The 16,578-nt window shown below is 36.6% G+C and overlaps 3 protein-coding genes across 3 annotated transcripts; 2 read left to right on the top strand and 1 right to left on the bottom strand.

Moving 5' to 3' along the window:
* The first annotated feature begins 2,148 nt into the window (after window positions 1–2,148).
* Window positions 2,149–3,881, top strand: LOC125474099. Its single transcript, XM_048577531.1, is given in 3 exon segments — window positions 2,149–2,761; window positions 3,424–3,601; window positions 3,604–3,881. Coding segments are annotated over 3 exon segments (861 nt in total). The 5' UTR covers window positions 2,149–2,224; the 3' UTR covers window positions 3,750–3,881.
* A 987-nt stretch (window positions 3,882–4,868) lies between these two features.
* On the top strand, window positions 4,869–6,740 carry LOC125474298 (28 kDa ribonucleoprotein, chloroplastic-like). Its single transcript, XM_048577794.1, has 4 exons — window positions 4,869–5,419; window positions 5,511–5,612; window positions 5,936–6,217; window positions 6,463–6,740. Exons 1-4 carry the CDS (start codon window positions 4,970–4,972, stop codon window positions 6,526–6,528), a joined length of 900 nt encoding a protein of 299 aa, XP_048433751.1. The 5' UTR covers window positions 4,869–4,969; the 3' UTR covers window positions 6,529–6,740.
* A 76-nt stretch (window positions 6,741–6,816) lies between these two features.
* LOC125474182 lies at window positions 6,817–10,441 on the bottom strand. Its single transcript, XM_048577620.1, has 9 exons — window positions 10,275–10,441; window positions 9,504–9,629; window positions 8,993–9,329; window positions 8,363–8,554; window positions 8,141–8,203; window positions 7,904–7,954; window positions 7,710–7,768; window positions 7,423–7,573; window positions 6,817–7,341 (listed from the first exon to the last, which is right to left on the bottom strand). Exons 2-9 carry the CDS (start codon window positions 9,593–9,595, stop codon window positions 7,237–7,239), a joined length of 1,050 nt encoding a protein of 349 aa, XP_048433577.1. The 5' UTR covers window positions 9,596–9,629; window positions 10,275–10,441; the 3' UTR covers window positions 6,817–7,236.
* Window positions 10,442–16,578: the final 6,137 nt, after the last annotated feature.

Here is a 16,578-nt window from a genome sequence, read left to right as displayed (position 1 = left end):
AAGTCTCTTCTAAAGTATGAATTAACAAGGATAATAATTTTAACATGGCAAAGGGGCTCACCTAACCTCCTTAATTACAACAAATTAAAGCCCCACTAACTAATATATGATAAAAGTAGTTGGCTTTTCAATATCAAACATTCCTCAACCTTGTAAATTAATATTCAACCCCTCCATCTCAATATTTTAGAATGGAGACAGCGACTCACTACTAATCACGATATATAAGTCTTAAGTTTACCACTTGCATGACTCAATAGATATTGAATTTTATCTCTATAGATTATAGTGTGCAGTTAAGAGTAGAAAATTGTTATTAACACTCTAAAAATCTCATTTGGCACTCTAAACTTTCTATAATTAGAAAGAAAAATACACTTGTGAGCAATGTAGAATGAGATTTTGGAGTACTAATAACGGTTCCTTAAGAGTATGACCATTCAATACAATTTTAATTTATCTGTCAGTTTTCAATGTGGAGTTGCATTTTCCAACACTCCCTACACTATATATGCATGTGACCCTCTTTGTCTACGGAAACAATACTTGTAGTAGCACATAATGAAAGACTTGGAGGTAATAAAAAAATGGCTATAGGTTCCCTAAAGGAAAAACAATGAGAGACACTAAGTTGAAATTTTTATACCATTTTTGAAAGCTATATGTAGGCAACAAGGAGTTTCAAATCCTTGATTAAGTTGGGTTTGCTCTTAGGGTTTTGATGTGGATGTTTGGAGTAGAAACGCGACCAAAATGTTTGAGCAATCATTCCCATTTTTCCCACGGCCTAAAGAATCATACTCATTTTTCGGCTTTAAGTGGGTTGGAGGAGAAGACAAAAGGTACGGACCCCTCGTAAGAAGCGACACATGAGAACGAAGGGAGGCAGAAAAGGATAACAATTTAGTTTGTCTGACCTTTACGTTGTGCATGGTGCACGTGCAATGGATTTGGGACCCTCGATCGATTGATTGGATGGTTTGCATCTAGAAACCCTAATTCATAGCTGGACATCAAATTGCCTGGCAATCATGGTTAATTACTGTGTTTTAGTTATAGTGATCACAAGGTGGAGTAACACTTTTGTTTTCTCGAACTGAAGAAAAATTTAGACGTATCTATTTCACTCATCATGCGATTTTTTGCTATGAAATAAGAGATGAAGAGTAGAGTCCATATGTAAAGAATCAACGGATCCGGCCCCTTTTGTTTATCCTGTTTTAAGCCAGTTTATAGATATAAACCATGGAGCCTAAAGATTAATATACCATCAATATAGATTATCAGCTAGTTAATTTTATTCGTAGTAGCTAAAATTTAGCTCGATGCAATTAGAGAAAGTGAAGAATTAAGCAAGAATACAATTAAGAGTTGAAACTGTTTACTTTTGAGAGTCTCTGGAAGCTTGTCTCTAATCTTTCCTTTCGGTAAGATTAAAACCTTGTTAATATAATTATGTGTTGAACCTCAATGCACGTTTGAGGGTTTGAGCAGACAACTCATGATTATTATGGTCTTTGTTTTGTGGTGGGCCTGCAGCTAAATATGAAATATGGGTCAAAAGAAAACAAAGTAACCAAATATGTCTTACTTTTGTCGAAAAGAAAAGCAATTGCATAATATTAGGTGTAGTTTCCGTTTTCGTTATTACTAAATTCTTCTCATGCTGCCAAGGTTTAAAAAAAGTTTCCAAGAGAAGAAAAATGGAGGAAGATCAAAGTAGAAGAAAAAAAAAATTGTTTGAATTGCACCAATAGCACTTCTAGTTTTCCCGAATTCTCGGATTTTCACTTTGGTTCATGTAGCTTCTTTTTTTTTTTTACGTTGGTGTGCTCTCGGCTTTATTTTGCTAACATTATTACTCCAATCCACCAAATAAGGCATAATTCCTTTCGACTGGCCATTTTTTAAAATGAGACGATGTGCACAAAATGGATGTAACAATCAACTTTGTTGACAGAGTAGACTAAAGTGAAAAAGTAGAGAAACTGTTAGGACAAAATTAAAACAAGGAAATGAAAATCCAAGTAAGCCATATGAATTATTGGTGCAATTTGGCCAAAACAAAATATGAAGAAAAAAAAAAAAATCTTTGTTTTATACCTAATTGGGCTTGAGCCCATCAACTATTTGCTAGCCAGCCCAAATTTTGGTTTCCTTCTTATCAAAACCCAAATTGGTTGTTGGGAAAACTTGAGTCATTGAATCAACCATTGTCAAAGACATGGTCACAATTCATCCAAACCTCAAACCATGGCATCCATTTCTTGCAAGCAACCATAAGACCAAACCTTTCCTACTTCCATCAACAATCTCCTGCACTTCTTCTAGTGAAAACAATGGAACCAGTAAACAATCTTCATCCTCAGCTGGCAAGATCAAACGTCTTGTTCTTCCCCAAGAGGGCAGAACAAAACTCAACACTTATCCGGACAGAGACTTCTACGCTTATCCGCGATTTGTGACGCATGTCGATGACGGCTTCATTGCCACACTGACCAATCTATACAGGCAGAGGCTGAGGTCTGGCTCAGAGATTCTTGATCTTATGAGTTCGTGGATCAGCCATTTGCCGAAAGAAGTTGAGTACAAGAAAGTTGTGGGACATGGGCTCAATGCACAGGAGCTTGCCAGGAACCCTAGGTTGGATTACTTTTTTGTCAAGGATCTGAACCAGGATCAGAAGCTTGAGTTGGAGAGCAGCAGTTTTGATGCAGTGTTGTGTACAGTCAGTGTGCAGTATCTTCAACAGCCTGAGAAGGTTAGTATGTGCTTCCTTTTGTTACATTAATAATTGAAAGCCTTGATTTTAAGATTACATTAGCGCGACATAACTAATTCAAGTGTTATAATATAAATAAACGACGGATTAATACTGTTATAGTATGAACAAATGACGGTTTTATGTTTAGAGTATAGTAGTGATTCTAGTGATAGCATGTCCACATATTATGATATGACGATAGGGTTGGTTGTACCATGTGTCCAATAAAAATTGGGATAGCCAATTCATATGTTATAATATAGTGGACAATGAGTTTATTGTTTAGGGTATAGTAGTACTAAGCGGTCCACATTTTATAATAGGAATGAATCAGTTATACCATGAGTCAGTTAAATTTGTACAACTAATTTATGTGCTATGATGTGATTGAATGAGACGTTTATGTTCTGAGGTATGGTACGTAGTATTAACCAGCCACATATTATAACAATTATTGGCAGAAAATTGTTAACCAATTCATGCGTTATAATATTGACGGACTTTGAATATATATATATATATATATGGACGGACAACAAATTTATGTTTTAAGTTGTAATAGTAATAACCAATCCACATAATATAACATGGGCAATTAGTGATATCACGTATTTATTTTCAATATCTCACAATAATTTCTCGACGTTATGATACTACAGGTGTTTGCAGAGGTTTTTAGGGTTCTGAGGCCAGGAGGGGTGTTTATTGTGAGCTTTAGCAATCGGTTGTTCTATGAGAAAGCCATTGGGGCATGGAGAGATGGAACTGCATACAGCAGGACGCAGTTGGTTGTGCAGTACTTCCAATCTGTGGAAGGTTTCACACAAGCTGAACTAATTAGAAATTACCAGATGCTAATGGTGGTGGTGGTTCACAAAGCAAATCACCACTCGGTTGGTTCATGGGCTTCCTGGGGTTGCTGTCTGGTTCAGATCCATTTTATGCAGTGGTCGCTTACAAGAACTTCAAACCTGTATATGAATGATGATAAATGTTAAGGAGGCTCCCTTAAAAGTGTACGCATCACGGTTTTAGCATAATACTTTATAATGTTGGAACGAAAATTAACATTAAATTGTGACCTAGTAAAGAGTTTACAAAGAGTCTTACTTTAAAAGAGTCTCCTTAGCATTTCTTTATGAATGATTAACTACAACATTGAACCCTTTGTTATGAAATTAAGCATAAGTACACAGATGTAGACTTTATTGTCGAACCTAGTAGTGTAAGTTTGTAATCAATCACGATATTAATATAATGAAATCAAATGCAGGACGTTGTCGTAATTTTCTACATGTAGTTGTGATGGTTTTTCTTCCAATGAATGAGTCACTAACAAAGTGCTCAAAACCCTTCTGTTCTAGAAAGTTTGGAAAAGAAAAACTTGAATAAGATGATTTGGCAAGAAAATTCGAACTGGAATGCAGAGAGAGGATCACACTCTTCAGCCAATTTAACTATCTATTGTATTTATTTGATATAAACGATGATGCAATATTTTATGTTCAACTCGGATGAGATCTATTCCGGATCTTGTGACCGGAGTCCTAAGACCGAGAGATTCGAACTACTCAATGTCAATTCCATAACCCCCATTAGCTCATCTCACTTGCCCACCTCATAAAAAATAAGAAATTTAAATAGCCCAAATCTCTTTCCTCCTCTCTTAAATGACCAAGATCTCTTGGCTCATAGACTCCGAACACAAAGATCCGAAAGGGATCACATTCCCATAGAAGGAAGCTAACTACTCTAGTCCACTCGACTAAGCAAATATGTACAGTTGAAAGTATAATACTAAATGAGTAATGCTAGAAAGACTTAATTTGGAAACTAAAGTTGCAAATTAAATGGTGTGTCATCAATAGAAATAAGCACGTCTATCAATGCTTAAGTAATAAATCAATCTTCAACTTCCATGTCCTTTAATTTTTAAAATTTCATTTTCAAATTGAGTCTCTCTGGCATTACTTATTACTACAAACGGTTGAGATTTAACTAAATTCGTTTGCTCGTGAAAATAATAGTAAATACGTACAGAAACGTTTCTTTTACGGCTTTGCTTTCGTCGAAAATAAAGAAAATATCTTGACCTGCAAATCCTTGGACCATCCTGGTCTCTAATGTAACCCAAGCAAACCCTTCTCTCATTCCTTATCCCCTCCTCCACCTCTCTCTCCCCTCTCTCTCTATCTCCTTCCAGCCATGGCTTCTGCAACCGCCGCTCTTCTGAAGCCACTATCAAGCTCCGAAACCTGCCTCGCCGCGGTGCCACCCGCCCTATTCTCCCTCCAACACCAATACCCAATTCTCTCACTCCCCTCAAAACCCACCAAGCTCTCACAAATCTCCTGCTCCTTCACTCCCTCACTCTCCTCGTTTCTCTCTCTAAAGCACAAGTCTTTGCCGTTCCTCCGCGTGGCTCAGACCTCCGACTGGGCTCAGGAGGAAGAATTGAAAGAAGAGGCCGAAAGCGCAGAGGAGGAGGAAGCAGAGGAGAGCTCCGGCGACGGAGTTTTGGCGGTCGGCGAAGAGGAATACTATCCCGAGCCACCGGAGGAGGCCAAGCTCTTTGTGGGTAATTTGCCTTATGACGTTGACAGTGAAAAACTTGCTAATCTTTTCAATGATGCCGGAGTTGTTGAGATTGCTGAGGTAAATTTCGTCTCTTTTTTCGCTCTCTGTGTTCGATTTCGCGGTTAAAATTGCAGCATTGGAGTTACTGTTTTCTGTTTGCAATGACCAGGTGATTTACAACAGGGAAACTGATCAGAGCAGAGGATTTGGGTTTGTGACCATGAGCACTGTTGAAGAAGCTGAGAAGGCTGTGGAGATGTTCCACCGCTACGTAAGTTGCGAATCTTTGTTTCGGTTTTGTGTATCGAAAATGGAACTATATCATGTTCAAATTGCTCAACTTTAGGGAGTATAAATGTAGCAAAAGCATGCGTGTCGATACATTTGGTTCCAATTACCAAGTGATCTAACATTGATTCAATTCCAGCAATCATTTAGTCGCATGTTTAACTTCGCCAAATCGAGCAGAGGAATGAGTTTTGAAATAATTCCCGATGGACTTGTTTTCGTGCAAATTTACTTAGGATAAGGCTTGTTAAGTTTCCGACTCTTGCTTAAACCGAGTGTGTTAATGTTCCATTTGTTCCTACACAGGATATAGGTGGGAGGGCTTTGACTGTAAACAAGGCTGCTCCTAGAGGGTCACGCCCTGAAAGACCCATTCGAACGAATGAACCTTCATTCAGAATCTATGTTGGTAATCTGCCGTGGCAAGTGGATGATTCTCGTTTGGAGCAGGTTTTCAGTGAACATGGAAACGTGGTCAGTGCCAGGGTAGTTTATGACCGGGAATCAGGGCGTTCACGCGGGTTTGGGTTTGTTACATTCTCTAGCGAGACAGAAGTGGACAATGCGATTGCTGCCCTTGATGGACAGGTAATAGATTTGCCTTGTTTAGTTGAGCATTGAAACTGAAAACGAAAACGACATAGATTTTAGCATATTACTCAATTCATAAGGCTTTAGGGTTTAGGTTTTTAGATGTTGCTTAGACGATTAGGGATTCATAGTGCTGCAATAGATGTAAATGAAGTCACCTTGCAACTAATTGAGTATTGTTATCTTGATGCCTCTCGATTAGTTCACAGAGTCTCTGATCTCGTTCTCTATTTGCCGTGCAGAGTTTGGATGGCAGATCAATCCGAGTAAACGTTGCTGAACAGCGACCAAGGCGTGGTTCATTTTGAATTTAACAAGGTAATTGCATGAGCTCTTCAAGATTTGTGCTTAGTTTCGGGAGGGGATCCTGGCAGCGTATGTTTCTTCTTTGACGAGAAATTTTCTTTTAGGGAGCTAAGGTTTATGTAGATAGGTTATTATTTTGTATCTCTTGCACGTCGACAACAGTATGGCCTGTATTGTTCTCACGCTTATCAATCCAATGCAATTCTCGCTCTCATCTGATTACGCTTACGGTGATATCGTTGTTTGGTACATTTCTATAAATAAGTTGATGAAATGAGCTTTCTCAGAGCTGTCCCAAAACTTTGATTTCATAACTTTCTCTGGTCAGTATACAGTAAAAGATGTACAAAATATGAGTCCCACCCAAGCTGTGCAGAAAATGAAGCCAATTACATGTAAAGACGAAAAAATCGTCATCGAAACTCCGATCTCGCATTTGTCTCGAGTCTTGAGGTGCTCCAACAAGAGTGCTTCTGCGCTATAACGGTCCAAATCATTAAATTCACAGGTCAGATTATACGCGCAAATGTTGCGTAATTTTACCAAAATTTTGTAGGTTAAGTGTAGGCTTCTCCTTTATCCTTTCTGGTCTCAAAAAGTAGACTTATCTGGAACACTCGAAAGTGTGCAGACGGGGCAGAATGATCGTCTAAACCATACAGCGGTGGGTACAACTGATGACTGCTATCTTCATTTAGCAAACAAAAAGTTCAGCCCTGATTCAGTGAACTTCCACTGGATTCGTACTTGGCGAGCTTTCTAGCTTTCTCGACTGCTTCAACATAATAATAGAGTCTCCAAAGTGTTATATTACTCTGCAAGGTAAAAATACAACTTTAGAAAGGTGTTGAAATTTTAATTAATGTCGCAAACCAGATAACTGTGCATCGCATTACCTGTCTTTCAAGATCCACACGAATTTCATCAGGTGAATTTGTATAAGCTGCGTTCCTATGCTGGATCATTTCCGCAACATGGTCAAGATTTTTCGGTGGTAACTTCTGAATCAGTTTTCCAAGCTTGTGTTTCTCACCAAGGGTCATCGGCCTGGAAAACAAGTTACAGTTGCAGTTAACTCAATGGAATTTGGAATTACGTTTAAACATACAACGGCCCCAACTAATTCTCTTGTTCACAATTTCACAGAACAAGAACCTAAATTTGGGTTACATTGTAAAAGTACCTGCAAGAGGACATCACAGTATCAAGAAGTTTTTCAAGCTGCTGCTCCATGTGCCCTAGCTGAAAAACCAACATCACATCAGAAATATAAATTTCATATTCCCGATATGAATTGTGATATAACCAATATGAATGAAAAGACGGAGTTTGATTGGGCTTTCCAGTATTGGGAAAGAAAGAATTTCAGAAAATTACTGTTGTAGAAAATTCATCAGAATATTTCTTCACTGTCTCCCAACCTGCCCGCTATCGGTTTCTATAAGGGACTGCAGATCATCATCAGCCTGGAGAGTAAAATTATGATGCAATATAAAGCCACCCATCAGTAAGTTGCCAAGAGCATGCATATATTGCTAAACCACACACACACACACACTCTTGAACATGACACAATCGAATGAATAGAAAGGCAATAGGGAGAATGTTAGTCACCTTTGGCTCCTCTGCACCAACTACAAACCCAGCTGTTTCTGTTGTGTGGCCATCAACACCGTTCTAAACAACATTAGAAAAATGCGACTGTCAATTTCTACATAACATGGATTACTACAAAACCCAGTGACTGCAAAGCCTGAGTTTTGCAACACAAAAGAACACCAATACGGAAAATCTGATATTTGATAACAGTGACGAGGCAACGAAAAGAATTATAACCTCTCTGCTAGACTCAGGATTGGTAGGAGTTGAAAGTGCAGGAAGGCTGGTTGAAGAGAACGAGGAAGATTTCTTTAGTCTCTTAGAGGGAGTATTCCTTGCATCAACATCGGGTAACGCACCTCTAGTAAGACACTGTTTTCTCTTCAGCTGTGATTTTAACCGGCTAATACCTATAACAGGTCCTAGCATCTGCATTTACACATACTGTTACAACAAAGTACAGTTTCTATCTCACAGGCTTGGACTAGCATATGCATCAAACCGCAAACCATATGGAATCAAACCAATAACTGTTGAATATAGCAAATATATACATATATACATACATGCACACATACATACATACATACATAGATACATACGAAATGTGAACATGCAATAACTAGTTTGATCCTACATGAAATGTGAGCACACTTAATACCCCTAATGTAAAAGCAGCATTTTCAATTACATCACAGTAAAGTAGAATCGACTCAATTTCATGACATATTTATCGAATGTATAAAAAGTATTAAAGTACGACCAGAGTCATTTCATATAATTCAAAATCATGAATGCAGAGACATAGTTCACCTGTTTGAAGCGCCCATTTAAGAAAAAAAATGACGAGTAGGCGTCCCAACATACCTCATCAACTTCTGGTGAAAGAACCTTCACACCCTGCCTGAGTAATGACTTCAATCTTTCCTTTCTGAAATCTGAAAGCCCAGTTCCTATGCTGTTACCAAATAAAGAACCAGGAATACCATAACTATGCTCAATCGTATCTTTTCCTCTAAGCTCCACACCTCTGCTTTGAGATAGGCCATAGGATTGAGAAGCAAAGGGCGGAAAATCTTCTTCCTTTGATAACAGGTCTGTCACTAACCGTGTATAGTAACCAAAGTAGTCTGGTCCTAATTTATCATTTGCACTTGAATCGACCAAATCCTTTTTATCTTTTGACATAACAACAAAAATGCAGCTGCACAACACAAAACTACGTTTATACAACACATGATATCAACTTTCTAGAGGGATAATATCATGACATTGGTCAGTGAAAGAGCTAATGAAAAAGTTCCCCTATTGTTAGTCAAATGAGGATATCATCTGAAACAATACACACAAATTTTAAAAGACAAACATAGTTCCTTACCGGCTATGCCAAAACAACACTTCTACGCAAGCAAATCTATTTGCCCGACAAGTAACCAAAATGTGTGCACCATGTACTGCCATTTCTGACATTGATTTTCAGATGCAAGGATTCTGGGTCTCATATCTGCGTGGGAAATTAAACTGATCAGGATATCTTAAAACAACTCCACTAACTATTCCAAGCTTCCCAACTTTACTAGGGTACTGTTTGGAACTGCTTTTGGAGGAGCTCAAAGTGTTTTCTAAAAACCAAAAGCACTTTTAACTACTTTTGCGGAAAAAATTTGAAACCATTATGTGTGATTTCTGGAGAAGCACTTCCAACTAGTTTCAAGAAGCACTTTCAAATAATTTTTTACTGGTTCATAATAAAATCACCTCTGGCAGAAGCACTTATGAGCAAAAGTGCTTCCTGCAGAAATGCTTTCGGAAATTTCTTTTGTTTTCTTTTTTGGTAGAATTCTCTCCAACACAGTAGCAGCAGGCACCGCAAGAAGTAAGGCCATTAACATGCAACCATTTACAAAATGCGAACACATAAACCCTAAACCCAAATCTGTAAGAAGAAACTCGATTTAAAATGCAATCAATTTTACAGCATAAACGCATGAGCCAAAAACACAATCCCTGAGAATTAATGGATTATCACACAATTCCGAGAGCGCGAGAGAGATTGCAATAAACCCTAATGATCCGTTTGGGTTCTCGGAAAATTTAGGAAATTGAAACTAGGAGTTTGGACGGGGGAGAGAGAGAGAGGCTTACGTACGTGATTGGCGAGTGGCGGGGCCGCCGGAGAGAATTCGGAAGTGAATTTCAAAGGCCAACGACCTCGTTAAGGTAAAGCTGAGGAGGTGAACCGCCGCGCGCAGTTTTGTTTTTTACCTTTCTGGGCAACGCCTTAAAGATTTGCGGTTTCGTTTCTGTTGAAAGCTGTTTCTCTCTTATTTTTTTAATATTAATTATAGGAATTGTTATTGGCACTGCAAAATTTTTCTCTACACTCCAAACTTTCTATATTTACAAAGAATTTTTCTCTACACTCCAAACTTTCTATATTTACAAAGAAAATACAGTTGGAATGCCAATAATACTTACCTTAATTATTTGATAATTAAATCATACATATCGCCATATTGGAGAATTTCGCTAGGTTACGTCCAACTAGACTCTTAAAGTGTACGATATATTCATTTAGAGCATTTTCAGCGAGGGACTCTATATAGGGCAGAAAAAGTGGTGGATATAACCCATTTTAGAGCTTCGAGGAATTTTTGGAGCTTTATAAAATAATCTCTCCCAATAAGGGGCTATTTCTTTTGAGCTCTATATGGGGCTATATATATATATATATTTATGTATGTATTTATTTGATCATACGATAAATTTTTTTGTGTTAAATTTTTTTTAAGTTAATTTTGGACATATTATCTTAAATTTTTTTAATGAACCTTTCAACCTAAAAAAGTTCAAATTGTGAAAAATTTAGATTTCATCACTTATGAATCGTTCGTTTGATTAAATTCTCTTATTTCAATCTCATATGTTGAAAGATACAAACCCCCACTTTGTCGTCTGAAATAATTTGATTTACAAGTATAACACAGCAGTTTACCTAGCACTAACTGGTAAATTAGTATCACACAATTTTGAAAAGAAAAAAAATTGAAAATTTCACCCACAAATGCTCATGAACGTTAAATCACTTTGAAAGTTTAATTCGTATGGAATTTAAAACAATCATTAATTAGCTAAATTGCAAGTAAAATATGTAGGAAAAATAATTTAAAATATAAATATAAGGAAAGTATAAGTGTATTCGTAAGTGGAGAGAAAATGATAGAATTTCGCTCACATCAGTTCCTACTTTTTTGTGGGACCCACTGTTTTTGGTGTCTAGACATAGCCCATTTTATGCTACCTAAGAAAGGAAGTTCATTGCCCTAGTGATGGATTTAGCTCTATTGTCCGACTCATTAGGGATGAAATTTCTCACTTAGGCTTGAAATATAGTAACCTCATGGAGGATAAAGTCCCCATTGGGGATGTTCTTACACATCACAAACCACAAAACTAATCAATGTTTCACGCAACCTCATGCTTTGTATCGCTATCAACAGTTTTTGAGTTCTTCGGTTTCTTCCTGTCAGGCTATTCTTCTCTATTGCAACCTTAGATATGGAGAAACTTTTTACCGTGACGGTCACACTATCATCAAGTTACTAGTCCACGCATTACAGCATTATAAAATAGGTGGATGATACGGCTGACGTGTTTTAGGGGTGTGACAGTTCTCGTAAATAGAGGGCTTTTTTCAACAATTCTCTCAAAATTCCGAACCAAAAGCTGAGTAGAAGAAGAAACCACACCAAAAGAAATAAAAAAGGCTCAACCCAAATTCAAACCAATTGATTGTGTTTCATTCGGCTCAGATTTTCACCCAATTGAGCCCCCGAAACAAAATCAGGTCAGTTGGGTTTGTCACATGGCCCAAAATCTTGGGTTCCAAACCAGTGCGAAAAGTTTCCTTAAGTCCCAATTTGCATGTCTAATTAGGTTTATTGAATATTTTATTCATATGGAATAATAAAATATAAATCACTACCGGATGATCCAGTAGTTGGGAATAGTTTCTCCAAGTTCGTATTTCACCACATCTTAGATTCGATTCTGGCACATGTGAATCACACAATGATGGTCAAAAGAGGTTTGAAAAGCCTCTGTGAATTTGATGGTCGTCAAGGGAGGTTAAAATACATCTGTGAGTCTTCTCGACCCAAAAAAAATAAATTATTGTGATAAAACTACCAACTGGTCCCTTTCATAAATCTAATAAAAAAAAACCAAGAGAATATATGTTTTCTCGTGTTTGGTCTTCATCTGGAATGTATGTTTTCCATGAAACAATGATATATCATATATTTGACCATAAAAAATTGATATATCATATAATATGTAATGTAGTTGAAAACGATTATACCATGTTATATATTGGAAAAGAAATCATTTCCGAATTTCTTCCTCTTAATTCATCAAATCAAGGGATTTATGTCATTGAAATTTGATCCAACAGTTAAAGTTATTATAATTTTTAAAGTGGGTTATGTTTGTAATTGTTTGATCAAATTTCAATGTCACGGATTAAAGACATACATTCCGTTTTAAAGTTGATTAAGAGGAAATGATCCGGAAAATATCTCTTTCCTTGTAGTTGTCCAATGGCAGAATGTCTTCAACTGTTGGGGTCCCACTAAGGGGACAACCTCCTCATATTATTGACCGGCTTAATATCAGACCAGCTTAAAATTATTAGGCGATCCTGCCATAACATTATCTCAAATTTAGCAGCAAAATTTGAAATTTCGAATTTTTTTTGTCTTGTTGTTGGTTGCATTCAATTGTGTGTGTATTTTTTTTTTCACACGACTAGTCTGCATGTCATTTCCGCCATAAAAATGGAACAAATCGAAATGGAGTTCATAGGGTGAAGCATATTATCGTAAAATTGTTCTTCGTTTTATGAAACAAACATGCAACTAAGTGAAAAAAGTTGAGGTTCCATCAATATGTGATTCATTCAATGTGCCTCCTTACATGTTGCGAATTTTCAACTTTAACACGTGAACAACAGAAAATAATGAAGTGAAGCACGTGTGGGCGTTTGGCTTTATACGTGGGACAACGTGCTTTGATACTATGGAAAAAGTTTGGGTTTCACCATACAACCAATTTGTTATATGGGGAGCACTCAACATCATATAAGCCCTTACAAAGTTTCGTCCTTCACAGATGCGAGATTCTTTTACATTTACATCATACACTAAGTATTAAACGAGGGGATTTGTTATAATACACATAATGCATTGGTATTTCAACGATCAGATTAAGACAATAAACATTCAAACTCGAGATATGCAACTCCAATCGTCCAATACGTATCGGTGTATTATAGAATCTTCCTTAGTGTATAAAATGTGATTTATTATGAAAAGCATTTCCGAAATATCTGCAGCTCAAAAGAGACAGGTCTTATCATCCCATCACAATAACAGGAAGATAGATTTAAACCCTGTGAGACCCACCCACCATTTTCCTAATAAACGACATAAACATTCACATTTTTATGCCGTTGGCTTCATTCGTTCTCAGCTCTGCCGTGCCGACCATCCGTTCGATCATATATTAGTCGTTAATAAGTCATTTTCCACCAATAATTCTAGTGTTTGTATTCTTACCCTCGGTTTGGTTGGAGCCCTGAAATTTGGAAGCTCACGAATCAAGTGATCATGACCCTTAAAATTTGATTCAACAATTAAAAACAAGAAGTTAGTAAAAACTTTTAAAAGTTATAATAACTTTTGGTTGTTTGATTAAATTTTAAGGGTCCAGATCACTTAATTCGTGGATGTTGGAGGAAGAGATCCGGAGATGATCTCCTTGAAATGTGGGGTTAAAGTTGTGGTTGATATCATAATAGTTTGTGTTTAGCATGGTGGTTGATATAATAATAGTTTGCGTTTAGTATGGTGGGGTTGGTGAAAACATCGTAATTTTTCACAAAGCGATATTCTAAATTTGAGAAACACATGGATGAGGTCGACTGAGCTAGATAGAGAAATGCTAACGATCTTTTCATTCGAATATTCTCGTTCTACTTTTCTCAATTTTCTTGATCATTTTATAACGTTGCATGATATTATATGAATCGTTATTTCTTGCGTTATTAAATCTTCTATGCAACAAATTAACTAAATCTAAAATTATTTAATCATCTAACAGTTATCTTATAAATAAACAAAAGGTAGTATTATCCACACATCCATTTTACTTCTTACACAAGACACATCCCTATCAATTTTCGGCCGTCACCGAGTGAATTGAATAACATCAATGGTCAAAAACTAACGAATGCGTGTGAGAGGTAAAAATAACACTATTCATAAACGAATCATATTTCTCATTTAAACGTTAAGAGATTTAGCATCAAGCAATAATACAAGATAAAAATATAAGTGTCATAAATATAAAATAAGAAAATTTGGGTGAAAATGTTGCTAATATCCCTACTGAGTATAGAGCTAACCCACATTTGAGAAAAAAAGCGTTATTAGGTTTGACCAAATGACCATTTAGCATGTCGTGCGCTTTCCATGGGAGAGATGAGGACCCCTAGATTTTTTTAACATGCACAAAACACGGAACGGTACGTCATATGTCATCATATAAATCATAAGTGAAGGGAATTTGTTTTTTAACTGTCTCTTCACTTGTATAATCATATATGATGTGTGTGACCGTATTTCAAATACACTTAAAAATATCTCCTTACTAACATGAAATGCTAGCAATTCACTGTATTTAATACCTTAAAAGGAACAATCTTTTTGTTTAGTGCTTGCAGTTATGATTGAGCGGAGATGTTATTGCGCCGCTAATCATATATTGTCACTCAAGAAAGTTACAAACGTGGTTGATTTAAACAGTTATTACATTGCTATCATTGGTGTAAGTTAGTTTCTCTCTCGAGTCTCGAGTCTCAACTTTGAGCCGCAACTCCCAAGGGTAAGAAAACTTCATTCTTCACTGCCCTTCTTCCCATTTTAACTGTTCACCAACAGTATGGAACATAAATTTATGCTGGCATTTTGTGCAGAAGAACTTGGTTAATACAATAGTCAACGAAAAAAATTGAACCTTTGCTTGGTTCTTCTGGGTGGGACAAGAGGGTGTTGGATACGAAGTTACACTGTCTTGGACACATTTTTTGACACATCTTTTTATAGAGATGGGGAAATGCCACTACTGGGATCTGGATTCTGAGGCATGGAGATCAATCATATGACTTGTATTGGTCATCGGGCCACTCATCCCTTCTATTTACTCCAACATATATGATTTGTATATGCTGCGAGTATAATACCGGAGAGAAACTTACATAGATGGTATTTTGAGTTTATCATACATTATTATGTTTTTTTATTTATTCTTATGACATTGTTTAATTGTAGACTGTTACATTAACGTTCCAATTGCATGCAAATTTTTTTTTCTCGTGAGGTAGAGTGTAGTAAAAACTAAACAAGTGTTTGCATTTCAGTTTACAAAGCTTTATGCATCACCTAAAAAGGCAAAAAGGGAAATAATACAGACTGTTATTCTACCCAACTGTTTTCTTCAATTCGTTTCCTTAATTTCTCTTCAAGTTTTCTGAAGTCCTCTTAAATTCATGACCAAGAAAATTGAATAGAAAACGACAATTAGCTACATCCATATAAAGTCATAATCATATAGTCCTCGATCCTGCATGGTTTATAAGAGTGATTACAACATCAGCATCAACAAAATCTTATTTCACTAAGTGGAGTTGGCTGTATGAATCCTAGAACATTGCTGCACTCAGTTTTGCACAAACTCTTTATTAACTTCAAGTATTCCATGTCTTTTATTCAAGTCTCTTTCCAAGTCTTTTTTCTTAAAGTCTCTGCACTATGCTGTATGAATCCATGTTTATAAGAGTGATTAACTTGAATTAAATTCTTTAAAGCAATATTTGTGGACAATGATCCAGCACCCAAATTTATACTATGATCCACCACTCAAATTCATCAAATGTCACGCAATAAGTAAGATAGTGTGATAAACAAACAGTGATAATCCACAGATTGCATATAAGAATCGCCCGAGCAAGTTGAGCTCCGTTTCGATTCGGAATGTAAGCTCTTTTAACTTATGTTCTCTAGTAGCTTAGCTTGGAATAAGAAAGCTACCTATGGCTGGAATCCTAAGCATTCTTTGTCAACCTATGCGTGCTTTGCTTTTAATTATTTTTTTGGGCATGTTTAGTTTTCACATTGGTTTTTAACTTTAATCATGCATTCATTCATTCATTCATTCCTTTTTAGGGTTGGCATGGCTTCATGGTGAAAATTGAAACGACAAGCAACTTTATCCACATGGGTGCATGGGGTGGTGAGGTGGCCTTGTGCTTAGTGGTACCAAATTCACCAAATTAAGCATCCTACACTTCTCCTTCTGTCAATTGACTCAATTTTCCATGTCCCTACAAAAATTAT

Source organism: the organism of the source record quoted next, unplaced genomic scaffold (genome assembly GCF_019419815.1).
Source record: "Pyrus x bretschneideri cultivar Hongxiangsu unplaced genomic scaffold, Pyrus_bretschneideri_v1 Contig12, whole genome shotgun sequence".
NCBI classification, from domain to species: Eukaryota; Viridiplantae; Streptophyta; class Magnoliopsida; order Rosales; family Rosaceae; genus Pyrus; species Pyrus x bretschneideri.
Note: the sequence above shows the minus strand (reverse complement) of the source record. Positions and strands in the feature narration are given on the sequence as shown.

Bases quoted from the DNA above. Each gene is read 5' to 3' on its own strand.
- LOC125474298 (XM_048577794.1), top strand. From the start codon at position 4,970: ATGGCTTCTGCAACCGCCGCTCTTCTGAAGCCACTATCAAGCTCCGAA. The intron at 5,613-5,935 runs GTAAGTTGCGAA...GTTCCTACACAG, and splicing joins TGGAGATGTTCCACCGCTAC to GATATAGGTGGGAGGGCTTT. The intron at 6,218-6,462 runs GTAATAGATTTG...TTTGCCGTGCAG, and splicing joins TTGCTGCCCTTGATGGACAG to AGTTTGGATGGCAGATCAAT.
- LOC125474182 (XM_048577620.1), bottom strand. From the start codon at position 9,595: ATGTCAGAAATGGCAGTACATGGTGCACACATTTTGGTTACTTGTCGG. The intron at 8,555-8,992 runs GTATGTTGGGAC...GTGTAAATGCAG, and splicing joins TTTCACCAGAAGTTGATGAG to ATGCTAGGACCTGTTATAGG. The intron at 7,574-7,709 runs GTACTTTTACAA...CTTGTTTTCCAG, and splicing joins ACTGTGATGTCCTCTTGCAG to GCCGATGACCCTTGGTGAGA.